The sequence below is a fragment of the Malaclemys terrapin genome, chromosome 7, assembly GCF_027887155.1.
Source record: "Malaclemys terrapin pileata isolate rMalTer1 chromosome 7, rMalTer1.hap1, whole genome shotgun sequence".
Taxonomy (NCBI): Eukaryota; Metazoa; Chordata; order Testudines; family Emydidae; genus Malaclemys; species Malaclemys terrapin.
The window spans coordinates 33,267,469-33,280,091 of record NC_071511.1 but is presented as its reverse complement, the minus strand read 5'-3'; the positions used below and the strand labels follow the sequence as shown (position 1 = coordinate 33,280,091).

The 12,623-nt window shown below is 52.7% G+C and overlaps 1 protein-coding gene across 1 annotated transcript in view; it reads left to right on the top strand.

Annotated features, from left to right (window-relative positions):
• Positions 1-12,611, top strand: part of LOC128840304 (uncharacterized) — a 39,365-nt gene extending 26,754 nt beyond the window's left edge. The window contains exons 5-6 of the mRNA XM_054034133.1: positions 6,355-6,443; positions 6,929-12,611. Coding sequence (XP_053890108.1) covers positions 6,355-6,443; positions 6,929-8,268 — 1,429 coding nt within the window. The 3' untranslated portion in view covers positions 8,269-12,611. The remainder of the gene's footprint in view (positions 1-6,354; positions 6,444-6,928) is intronic.
• The last annotated feature ends 12 nt before the right edge of the window (positions 12,612-12,623 follow it).

Here is a 12,623-nt window from a genome sequence, read left to right as displayed (position 1 = left end):
AGAAGGTAGGTGGGATACAAGATTCGTGATACAAGAACAAGGGTTGTAGAGAAACTGAAAATTGGCAAAAGGAAATACTTCTTCGTACACTCATCGCACACTTAGTCTGGGAAACTTGTTGCCACAAAATGTCACTGAGGGCGAGAGCTGAGTAGACTCCAAAAAGGGATCCGATGCTTATAGGGGCATTGGGAATAACTAGAATTAAACAATGAAGAATAAAGAAGAGCTTGTGAATGGTTCTAAGCCTGCCTGTTTCAGAGCCTGAGCTGACCCTTAGCTAAGGGGGTCAGAAGGTCACCAATTATTCCAGTGCTACCTCCTCTGGGGATTCATGCACCTTCTGAAGCAGCTGGCAGAGAGGGGATACTGGGCTAGATAGGCCCACAGGTCTGCTTCATTGTGGCAATACCCATGGGAATGAGATGCAGAATAAAGGGGTCAGATTATGTGGGAGGGCTGCCTCACGCAGAGGAAGGTTGTGGAGCTCAGATTTTGTGCTGGCACTTGGAGGTAGAGGCATGGGCTGTGCACCATTCACAAGTGGGAGCTGAGTGTTTAATCCCCTAGACGCATAGGATGGCTGGGGAAGTAATTTCAGGAGGGCACTATGCCCCTCCCCCCCCCCCCCCAATGATTTTCCTATCCTGGGTCAGAGATGCCTCTCATGTCCCTCCTCCGTGTTCAGATCTTGCTTCCTCCCACTCCATTAAATGTGTGAAGATCCTGCTAGCTACAACAGTCACCACAATCTGGGTTAGGGATGGAGACGGGCTCCCTGTGGGCAGTGCACTGGAGATGACACACTGCTCTTTATAGGAGAGCAGGAATTTCTCACCTTACACCTTAGCTCCTCAGCTTTCCTGCTGCAGAGCTCATCAGGTAGCTAGAAGAGTAACAGCCTCCTGTCATGTGTAGCGTATTAGCCAGTGCTGATTGCACCCACCCTCCTTTCAGACACACCCTACAGTAATGTGCAGATTGAGGTATGAGTTGTACCAGCCCAGGGTCAACCTTGGTTTAGGTTGAATTGTGTCTAAGTTCAACAAAGGGCAGCATCATACCACAGACATGGTGGACTTTTCCCCTAGTGCTGTCACACAATGCCCTTGGGGCCACTATACTACCCTCTGGTGCCAAGAGGTCATCCCAGCCAGAAGCTACCAACCAGTCTGTATTGCTCCATGCAGGATTGTGGGAATTGAGTGCATTTGGCTCAGACGCTGGTGAAAAATCATCCATAATGCGCTGCGGTTTGGAGCAGTACTGGGAACTTGGGTTGTACCCAGCAGGGCTGGATTAAGGCAGTATAGGCCCATGCCCAGGTTCTGGCACCAGTGTCTGGATTCATTACTATACCAGAGTCTCAACTTCCATTTATAGAGTCCTGTCCAGATAGAAAATTTGTATCCAATCTGCAAAAATGGTCTGCAGATACCTGTGGATTTGCAGGACTCTATCCATTTCAAATAAAAAGCTTCCAGCCCTTGTGGTGGGGGAGAAAAGTTTGAACATGTAATCTGATGCAGTGATGCCTCCTTCAGTCTGCAGTGAGCCTCATCCAATCGCTCCAAGAGGGGGAAAGCCCAGGTGTAACCAATGCAGTGGGGCTTGCCTGAGGCTATGTCTACACTAGCGCTTTTGTCACTATAACTTATGTCACTTGGGTGTGGAAAAAAAAATCCCTTTGACTGACAGAAGTGCCGCTGTGGACAGTGCTATGTCAGCGCTGACATAGCTACCGCGGCTCGGTGGGGGTTGTTTAATTACGTCGAGAGGAGAGCTCTGTCGGCATAGAACAGCTACACGGGAGATCTTACGGCAGCACAGCTGCATCGATACAGCTATGCTGCTGTAAGATTACTAGTTTAGACATGGCCGGAGTCTGTAGAGATCCTGAGGCAATTACCTGAGAGAGGGAATTGCTTTGGGTCTAATCAATCCAATGACACTGGCTGCATCTGTAGAAAACCTGAGCCGATCGCTTGGAGCAGTGTAACTGATGCAGGGACTCTGGTTGAGACTACAGGGAGACTGAGCTAATTGCTCCGAGCAGGGGGAACTGCTCTCTGCATCTCAGGGTGGGTGTTAATTACCAGCCCTGCCCCAGAAGGGGTCTCTGTGGGGCAGAGTGCAGTGGGGTCAGCTCTTCCTTTCATGCAGACACGCTGGCTGCTGGGCCAGGTGCTGGGGGATCTCTGCCACCAACAAGCCAAGTGAGGATCGGGCCATGATGCGGTGGCAGGGCTTTAGGCACAGCCATAGGGAACTGACCTTGCAGGGGGGAGCCCTGCTCCCCACATCGAAACCACCTTCCCCAAAGCCCCCCTATAAAACCCACCTCTCCCAGAGCTGTGCCCCAATAGAAAGTACTTCCCCCAAAACACAAAAACCACCTTCTCTGGAGCTGTGCCCCAAGCCCCTCCCACCATAGACACCACCCTCGGTGCCTCCCTCGCCACTAGAAACTGCCATCCCTGCAGCAGGCACCACCCCTCCCCCCCAATAGAAATCACCTCTCCCCCACCCCATAGCAACTGCTTCCTGGAAAGGACTCGACCCATAGCAACCACCTTTCTTGGAGCCAAGCAACCTTCACCTCTGGAGTCCCCGCCCCATAGGAACTACCTTCCCCAGAGTGCTTTGCGACCTGCGAGAGCCTGGATATTTCCCAGGGTGCCCTGCAGGGGAAGCCACACAAAGGGGCCAGGCTGCGCTCTCCTTTCTTAGCCAGCTGCTGTTGCTGCAGGACCCCCCAGCCTCTGCCTGCATCCTCCTCCCGTGCCCTGTGGAGAGCCAGGTGAGTGCCCAGAAGGGGCAGCCCTAGAGGGCCTGGGGGAAAAGAGCCAGTCCAGTCCTGGTTGCAGATCACGGGGCCCGGAATAGATCCGCCCCCCCCCACCACCACCACCACACACACACACACTGTGCTGGGGCATCTCTGTCCTACCCCAGTGTCCGGCATCAGCCCCACTGCCTTTGACTGGCAACATCCATTAGGTCTTACTGCATTTTAGGACTGGGGTGAGGGATCTGTGTGTGAACAATCTCTGTGCCCCACCCCAGAGGAGGCTGCATCCTAGCACCAGGTGAGGGATGCCTGAGTAAACAGCCCCTGTGCCTTACCCCAGTGACGTGTGTATCTCAGCACTGGATGAGAGAGTTTTGTATGAACTGCTCCATCCCAGAGGCAATTGTATCTTAGTGCCAGGCGAGGGATCCCTGTATGAACAGCCTGTGCACCTCACTCCAGAGGTGGCTGCATCTCAGCTTTGGATGAGGGATCTTATGTAAATGCCCCCTGTGCTGCACTCCAGCAGTGGCTGCATCACTGCTCCGGATGAGGGATCCTGTATAAACAATCCCCATCCCTCAGGCAGCTGCATTTCAGTGGGTGCCATGTGTGTACAATTACCTCCAATGTTCCAAACAAAAAAGCGGGTACGGTCTGTAAAGTCCTTTGGGAGCTGATTGTATGTGCGCCCAGGCCTGTGGGGATAGTCAAGGTAATTCCTGTGTGCAGTGTTGTTGTACGCTCCCTGGATATTAGAGAGACAAGGTGGGTGAGGTAATATCTTTTATTGAACCAACTTTGAGAGACAAGCTTTTGAGCTTACACAGAGCTCTTCTTCAGGTCTGGCCTTAAGCTTGTGTCTCTCACCAGTAGTAATTGGTCCAATAAAAGCTATTACCTCCCCCACCTTGTCAATTCCTGTCGTGCTGAGGGTGCAAGGGCAATTTAATGCTATGGGGTCTCTGGAAAGGGAGTTATTGGGATGTTGTGCATCATGCAGGGTCATTGTCACAGAGATGGCATGGGCAGCTGGGTGAGGGCTCCTGCTGTGAATCAGGAGTTTGGCCGAACCACCCCCATTAGCACAGGTCTTCTCGTACAGCAGGTACTTACTTACAGGGACTGATTACATGGGGTGGGGGCTAGCACCCCAAAAGATCTAATGAGGGGCAGCACAGGCCAGTGGAGAGGGCAGTAGTCTGGGAGTCAGGATTTCTGGGCTCTATTCCCAGCTCTGGGAGAGGAGTGGGGTCTAGTGGTTAGAGCAAGGGGAGTTGGGAGCCAGGATGCCTAGGTTGCTTTCTCAGCTGACAGAGGGGAGTGGGGTCTAGTGGTTAGGGGAAAGGGGGTGGCTGAAAGTCAGGATGACTGGTTTCTATTCCTGGCTCTGCCACTGACCTTGGTCAAGTCCCTTCCCCTCTTGGTGCCTTTGTTTCCCACCCCACCTTTCGTATACACACACCGGTGTTTCTCAACCTTCCCAGGTCAGTCACCCCTTAATTGAAATCAACATTTTTTGTGATTTCCCACTCAGCTTTGATATCAAATTAATACACCTCTACCTCGATATAATGCTGTCCTCGGGAGCCAAAAAATCTTACCGCATTATAGGTGAAACCGCATTATATCGAACTTGCTTTAATCCACCGGAGTGCGCAGCCCCTCCCCCCCGGAGCACTGCTTTACCACGTTGTATCCAAATTTGTTTTATATCGGGGTAGAGGTGTAGTAAAATCATCTATCACTGACAACAATGCTAACTGTAGATATATAATGCAGTGTTTATTTTGAGAGGTTGATGGAAAATATTTGACCTTGAAGGGTCAAGGTATGTGGGGGAGAGAGTGTGGCGGGAGAGAGATTGTAATAACATTTGCAGTGCCTCAGGACCCCTGATTGGCCTTTCATAGCCTGCCTAGGGGCTGCGAGAAGCATGGATTTATTGGGAGCTCTTTGGGGCAGGGATTGTCTCTTGCTGTGTGTCACGCAGCAGGTTCTGGAGGATCAATTTTTCAGTTTGCCCCAGGGCCTATAATTTTAAATGGACAAGAAGTGGGAAGGAAAATGGGCATTGGGAGGGGAAGGGACTTGCCCAAAGTCAGTGGCAGAGCTGAGATAGAACCCGGAGTCCTGACTCCCAGTCTCTCCCTTGCTCTAACCACTAGACCCCACTTCTGTCCCCAAGTTAGGCAAGAACCTAAGAGTTCCACTCCAGTGGCCTGCCCACTGGACCAGTCTGCCCTTATGACTAATTTCAATAGCCATTTAATGTTTGGGTTCTAATCTCCTCTGTCTCACTGACAATGATCAAAGCCTCCTAAAGCTTTTCTGTCATGCACACATACCCACACACACCGGTGTCTACAGTGCAGCCGCTTAGGGTGGGGCATGGTGTCCTGGAAGACAACAATCTACAATAAGGTGGGTAGAAGCGACTTCTCACCATGATTTCGCCATTTACCACTTGAAAGCTGATGCTCCAGGGCACTAGAGACCAAGAGAGGTTTGGGGGCCCAATTTCCCTTCATTCAGTGGGATTTTCTATCAGGGATTTTGGCCACAGTGTCCAAGAGCCTGAGTGGTCTGGGCTGATTTTTCCCCAGGCTTCCTTCCTTGTGTTTTCAGAGTGCCCTCACCTGGTTCCTGGGCTAGAGTACCTGGAGCGATGGGTATTCCTGGCTTCTGTCCCCAGCTCTGGAAGGGGAGTGGGACCTAGGAGGTTAGAGTAGTAGACTGGGAGTTAGGACTCCTGGGTTCCATCCATGGGTCTGGGAAGGGAGTGGGATCTGGTGGGTAGAGCAGGAGTTGAGGGCTGGGAGCCAGGACTCCTGGTTTCTATCCCTGCTCTGGTTTGGGCATGAAGTCTAGTAGGTTAGAGTAGTGGGGGTTAGGAGCCAGGACTCCTGAGTTCTAGCCCAGCTCTGGGAGAGGAGTGGGGTCTAGTCAGTTACAGTGGAGGAGGGGCTAGGAGCCAAGACTCCTGGGTTTTATTCCCAGCTCACTTGCTGGGTGACTTTGAGCAATCCTTCCCCTCTCTGTGTCCCAGTTTCTCCTCTGTAAAATGGGGACAATAGTGACCTGCTTTATAAAGAGCTTTGAGATCATGGGTCAAAAGCACTGTATGAGAGCTGGCTTTTCATTAGTGTTTTGAAAGTGATTTGTAAGAGGATGTGTAACACCTGGCATTGTGCATTTATGGTTTGTTTCCAGTGAACAAACAGCATCACCAAGCCACCAAGTACTAAAAAACTCATGAGGCTGGCTTAGAAATCAAGAGCATCCTAAAAATGATCTATACGGGGTTCAGCTTTTAAGAACAAAAGTTGCAACTTTCACTCAATCTCCTGCTTCCAGGAGCTGGGCATTTAAGAGAGGCCATATGATAGACTCACAAATCCCTTAATATCCAGTAGGGGGCAGCAGGTGTTTTCGTCACTCTAATAAATCTCCAGGGGGGTTCCCCAATGCCCCCTCTGGGGAGAAGGAGCTGGGGCTCAGATCATGCAGATGGTCCCTGAAGGGATCTCATCTCACCCCTTTGCTTGCTCCAAACAGGGCTAACGGCCCCTGACCCAGACGCAGATGGAACCAGGGGAGGAGTCCAGTGTCCCGGATCCACAGGGCTCAGAGGAAATGGAGGTTGGAGCAGGTGAGTGACTGGGTCAGTCCATTTGGAAGCTGCCAGTGAGTGAAGCATAATATAGAGCTTAAAAAAGAGGAAATGGAGTCTAGTGGGCAGGCACTGGGGTGGGAGCCAGGACTCCTGGGTTCTATCCCCAGCTTTGACCTTGAGCGATTCCCTTTCCCTCCTGATGCTTCTGTTTCTCCTCGCACCCTTCTGTCTATTTAGATCGTGAGCTCTTTGGGCCAAGGTCTTTCTCTCATTGTGTGTCTGTGCAGCACCCAACATGACAGGCCCCCGATGTCAGTCAGGTGTGTGTCTGTGCCTCTGCTGCACACAGTGTGACAGGCTCCCATGATCTTGGGCAGGGGCAGGCTGTGCAGTGCTTAGTGCGACAGGGCCCTGATTTCTGGCCATGCATTATCTGTGCCCTGTTGCCCACCCTCGTACCCCAGAGCTCTTCTTCCCATACCCAGAGCAACGCTCACCTGCATTCTGCTCTCTTCCGGCAGACGACAGTGCCGCCTGTCTCTCAGAGGAGGAGGATTCCGACCAGGAAGGCCCTGAGATGGTGCCATCCCACAAGATGTGGCCAGGGGTCTCCAAGGGCGACGTCTCGCCCGGCTCCCCATGGGACATGGCTGGCCAGAGCCCGGGCATTGGGGCACAGGCGCCGGATGATTCTGGTGACCTGGAGCAGGGGCTGGAGGAGTTTGGTGACATCATTGTGCACCGGGTGACACAGATGGGTGTGAAGCCATGCCGCTACATTGAGGGGGGGCGCAGCTACGAGCTGAGCCCTGGTCTGGCCCGCCGGCTGCTGCGGCTCGACGAGAAGCCGTACGAGTGCACCGAGTGTGGCAAGAGCTTCAACCAGAGCTCCAACCTGCACCGGCACCAGCGCACACACACTGGCGAGCGCCCCTACTGCTGCCCGGCCTGCGGCAAGGCCTTCAGCCGCCGCTCCAATCTGGCGCAGCACCAGCGCATCCACTCCGGCGAACGCCCCTTCCACTGCGGCGACTGCGGCAAGAGCTTCAGTGAGAGCTCCTACCTGATCCGGCACCAGCGCACCCACACCGGCGAGCGCCCCTATAAGTGCCCAGCCTGCGGCAAGGCCTTCTCCCGCAGCTCCCACCTGGCACGACACCAGCGCACCCACACGGGTGAGCGCCCCTACCCATGCACCGACTGTGGCAAACGCTTCGGGCTCAGCTCCGACCTGGCCACGCACCGCCGCACCCACACAGGCGAGAAGCCTTTCCGCTGCACCGACTGTGGCAAGGCCTTCTCCCGCAGCTCCCACCTGGTGCAGCACCAGCGCACCCACACCGGGGAGCGCCCCTACCGCTGCGCCCAGTGCGGCAAGAGCTTCTGCCATGGCTCCAACCTGCTGCAGCACCAACGCACGCACCGTGGCGAGCGCCCCTACCGGTGCCAGCAGTGCGGCAAGGCCTTCAGCCTGAGCTCCAACCTGATCCGCCACCAGCGCATCCATACAGGCGAGCGCCCCTACCGCTGCACCGACTGTGGGCGCAGCTTCGTGCTGAGCTCTGACCTCCTGCAGCACCACCGTGTACACACGGGCGAGCGTCCCTACCAGTGCCCCGACTGTGGCAAGGCCTTCTCCCGTGCCGCCCACCTGGCCCAGCACCGCCGCACCCACACGGGCGAGCGCCCCTACCACTGCCAGCACTGCGGCAAGAGCTTCAGCCATGGCTCCAATTTCATCAAACACCAGAGCACCCACCTGCATGGCTGGCAGCCCTGCTGGCCCCTTAAGGAGGGCGGGGAGGGCCCCCAGGATGATGGGGCTGGCAAGGAGGTGGAGGAGGGGCAGGCACAGCCTTAAAGCATGGCAGTGCTTGGAGTGCAGGACCTGCTACACACAGGAGAATCCATCATTGCCAGCCTCCTAGCCAGATCACTTGGATGGAGTGAGAACTTATTAAACATCACAGAACCCTGCCCCGTATGGAACTGGGAACCCACCTCTGGCCTAGTAGCTAGGTGCCCTGGACAGAGCTGGGAACGCACCCCCGGCCTCGTAGCCAGGTGTCCAGGATGGAGTTGGGAATCCAGCCTCGTAGCCAAGTGCCCCGGACAGAGACGGGAACCCATCCCCAGCCTTGTAGCCAGGTGCCCCGGACAGAGCTGGGAACCTATTTAATGTTGCTACTGTTGCTTTACAGGCCACATCACTTAGCACCCACAATGTATCACACATCAGACTATGCTGCAATAGGGTTCATAGCCACCTGGCCCAACTCTCCCAGCCTATTAAGCATCCAGCAACTCAACACCGGCCCCCACACAGCCTTTTGGGCTTGTTTAAATTGCTCTGGTTTGATCTAAATTTGGTTTAGAAGCCAGTTTTTAGGCCCAGTGTAAACATGGTGCCAGTGACCTGCAAGTGAGAGCAGCCAAGCCCTGGTGTGATCTTAGCTATCTGCGAATCCAGCTCTCATCTGTGCCAAGGTGCTGAGTCCAGGATGAGGGTCCCTGCTTTGCCGGGAGGATACTCCAGAGAGTGAAGGACTCAAATCTCACAAAGGCCAAGTGAGATTCAGCAGGCAGGATCCACCCTGGGTCAATTCAGACTAGCAATGAAGGGCAAATGTTTGTCAGGATGGGGGATTCCCCAGCGGCGCAGCTCCCCCTGGGACGGTGGGAGGAATGCTTCATCCCTTGGGGGCGCTACATCCAGGCCAAATGTCTCTAAAGGCTGTGCTCTGGCTCCAGCACAGATCTGGGCTAGGGGCAGGAATGGCTGCAGGTGAACCTCCAGCCCATGTGATACAGGGAGGCAGGCTGGGGGATGGGTACGGTCCCTTCTCTCCTGTTATCTGCAATGGCATTCCCACACGTGCCAGCTGTACAGAGGGAGGCTCTTGTGAACCAGGGTCTTAGAAGCTGGATCTGGGCCCTTGTGTTTGCAGCATCCCACATAGAATCATAGAACTGGAAGAGACCTCAGAAGGTCATCTAGTTTACTCCCCTGCACTCATCTTCCTAGCGGTCGCATTTCCTCCCCTTCTCCCAGGGTTGAGCTTGGTTCACGCTCAAACGAGACACTCGCAAGTAAAGCCCAAAGGCTTCCCAAGGATGGGGATGGTGCTCCCAGAAAACCCAGCCAGCCAGACGCCTCCAGATGAGGTGCTACTAACATCGCCTTCCCCTGGCAGCATCTCCAGCGTGTGGCTACTCCATAGAAGGTTGCTAGCTTAGAAGCACACTGATAGCTGGGCTGGATGCAGGAGTCAGGGGTGAGGTTCTGTGCTATGCGGCAGGTCGGACAGGTGATCACCGTAGTGTCTTCTGGCTTTAGGCTGTACACCCTTGTTCTATTCTGTCCTTTAACCCAGTCTGTGCTGCTTCCAACCGTCCTGGTTCCCCTCTTGCCCAGTTCTCTGGTATCTCTTGCCAGCACTCTAGCTTCCTCTGGTGATGAAGAAACCCCCCATTTCTGCATTGTAACACTTCTAGGGAGTGATCCTTAGCTCATCAAGGGCTACAGTATCTCTGAACAATCTCTCCGGAACCACTCCCCTTCTCAGTCTAGTCCTCAAGATGACAGTCATTGGCTGTGCTCTTCCAGTCTGGCTTGGGGGATGATCAAATCTGCCACCTGTTTGGAGGAGCTCTGTTCAGAGGCCATTGCTGTTTCCTAAAGGCATCTTGCAAGGTGAACTTGGGGTTGAACTTTAGCAGGATGAGCAGCTTCTGGCCTGTCCCACAGTGGGAACATTGGGAAGTATAGCAGACAGCTAGCCCAAACTCGTGTTGCAGCACTGCCACAGTGGGGAGTGCTGGTAAAACACGTCAGAACATTTCAATGCAACAGCTTTCCTTAGCTCTGAGCCATCCCATGGAGCAGGCAGACCCAGCACAAACTCCCCTGCCCTCCTAAAATCTCACTCTGTCTGTAGGTTGAACGTAAATCTCAAGCCATGATATGTGTCAATCTCCAGCCTGACTCTCTTGAGCAGAAAGAACAGGAGTACTTGTGGCACCTTAGAGACTAACAAATTTATTAGAGCATAAGCTTTCGTGGGCTACAGCCCACTTCTTCGGATGCGTATAGAGTGAAACATATATTAAGGAGATATATATACACACATACAGAGAGCATGAACAGGTGGGAGTTGTCTTACCAACTTTGAGAGGCCAATTAAGTAAGAGGAAAAAAAACTTTAGAAGTGATAATCAAGATAGCTCAGTACAGACAGTTTGCTAAGAAGGGTGAGAATACTTACAAGGGGAGATAGATTCAATGTTTGTAATGGCTCAGCCATTCCCAGTCCTTATTCACTCCTTGTGTAGATGAGTTTCAAAGCTGCCAAAGGGATTTGGGTGCCCATGAGAGAGTGGTGTTACCCCTCTGTATGGCATAGGTAAGACTGCCAATGGGACAGCATATCCAGGCCAGGGATTGGAAAGGGCTCAGGACAGAGGCATGAGGATGTTTGCAGGGTGGGGAAACATGCCTTGAGAAGCTCAGCCCATTTAACTCAGTGATGCCAAGGTTAACTGGGGTGATTTGATCCCAGTCTGTCAGTCTCTATAGTGGGAGATTTCTGACAGTCAAGGGTGTGGGAATCTCCCAGACAAATGCCCAGCAGGGCTGGGAACTGATGCCACACAAATTAACACTGGCAATAAGGGGCAAGTATTTCCCAGGGAGAGAATTCCCCCAGTGGAACAATTGACCTGCAGAGGGGGAGGGAAGATTCTCCATTCCTTGGAGTCTTTTAGTCCAGATGGGTTGTCTCTCGAGAGGCAGCACTCTGGCTCAGCCCAAGGGATGATCTGAATTCAAGGACCTCTGCAGGAGATACTAGGTGGGTGCTATGCAGGTGGAACTAGACTATCATAAAATGGCCTTACAAAGGGGATGTGGTGCCTAAATGCCAGTGGTGGCTTTGAAAACCCTAGGCCCAGCTTGTATGTTGGGAAGCAAGGGGCAGGCAAGGTGGGGGAGCTTTCTAGTCCTGCTGCAGTACACTGCCAACTTTGCTGGTTTTCTTCATTACACTTTTTGTTACCAAACAGCATTGTGAAGGCATGACAGTGACTCCACAGCAGTGGCTGGAGGTTCTCCCTATGAACCACCTAAATTGATGTGGGGGCAGTCAAGGAGGATAAGGACATTGCTGACATGCTATGTTCCTTTCCCTCAGCCCTCTGCACAGAGGATGCTGAGAGATACCTGCTCTTCTGTGGTAACAAAGATATGGTGCTACCAGGGACTGAAGTGTCAGAAGATGCAGTGCTGGAACCAATTTGATAGCAAGAAGTCAGCAAGACATCCAAGAGTTAACAAGAAAGAAGTAGATGAGATATTCTTGGGAGCACCTCATAAACAGCTGCTCTATGGGATGGTAACAAATTTTGTGCCTATTTAAAAAAGCTCCAGAAAATCTTACTTCATTCCTCACTAAACTGTTTGGAAGAAACACAATCAACAAAGCCCTCAACACTGGTGGTAGGAAGAGCTCTAACTGACCAGGAAAGTCAGGCTGAGCTCGTGTATTAGACATCTTGGAGCATGTCTCCAAACTAAATGTCAGTGAAGGAGAATTGGCTCCTAGCATTCATCTGAACTCACAAAGGCCCTAGCAGAGTCCCTCCCAAGAGTGAGGAAAGAAGTGGGGAGGGGAGAGAGAGAAACTTTTGCCATCTACCAGAAACTTGCTAGGACACAGGAAACAATGGGTAGCGTTAAATACATGGTCTGCTTTCATCATGGTGAAAGATTCAGAGCAGAGCCCACCAGGTCAGTGTTCGATATAGTTAATGATCAGGAAGTGGGGGGTGAGCAGTGAAACGGCTAAATTTGCAGATGCAATATGGTGGTCTGTAGAAGATGCCAAGTAGTGGCCCACTTGTGCTTTATCAGTTAGGATGTTGATCCGTGGGCATTCATGGTCTCTTGCTTCCATGCTGTCAGTGACTCGGGAGTAGATCACGCCATTTTTGAGAGTGCTGCTCCCCTGTCATCCACCTGACCCTTCCTAAATAGGTTACGAACAGAGATTTTTAACATTCCGATCACGCAAATCATCTCAGCGGGTTTCAGAAATACCTACTGGGGCAAATTATTACTCATTGCTCAATAAACTGCAATTCCTCTTGTTTATTACCCAGGCTCCTAGCATCGGTGTAGAGGCGAATAAAGAATTGTTTTTCTTCGGGTCCCTTGTCTTG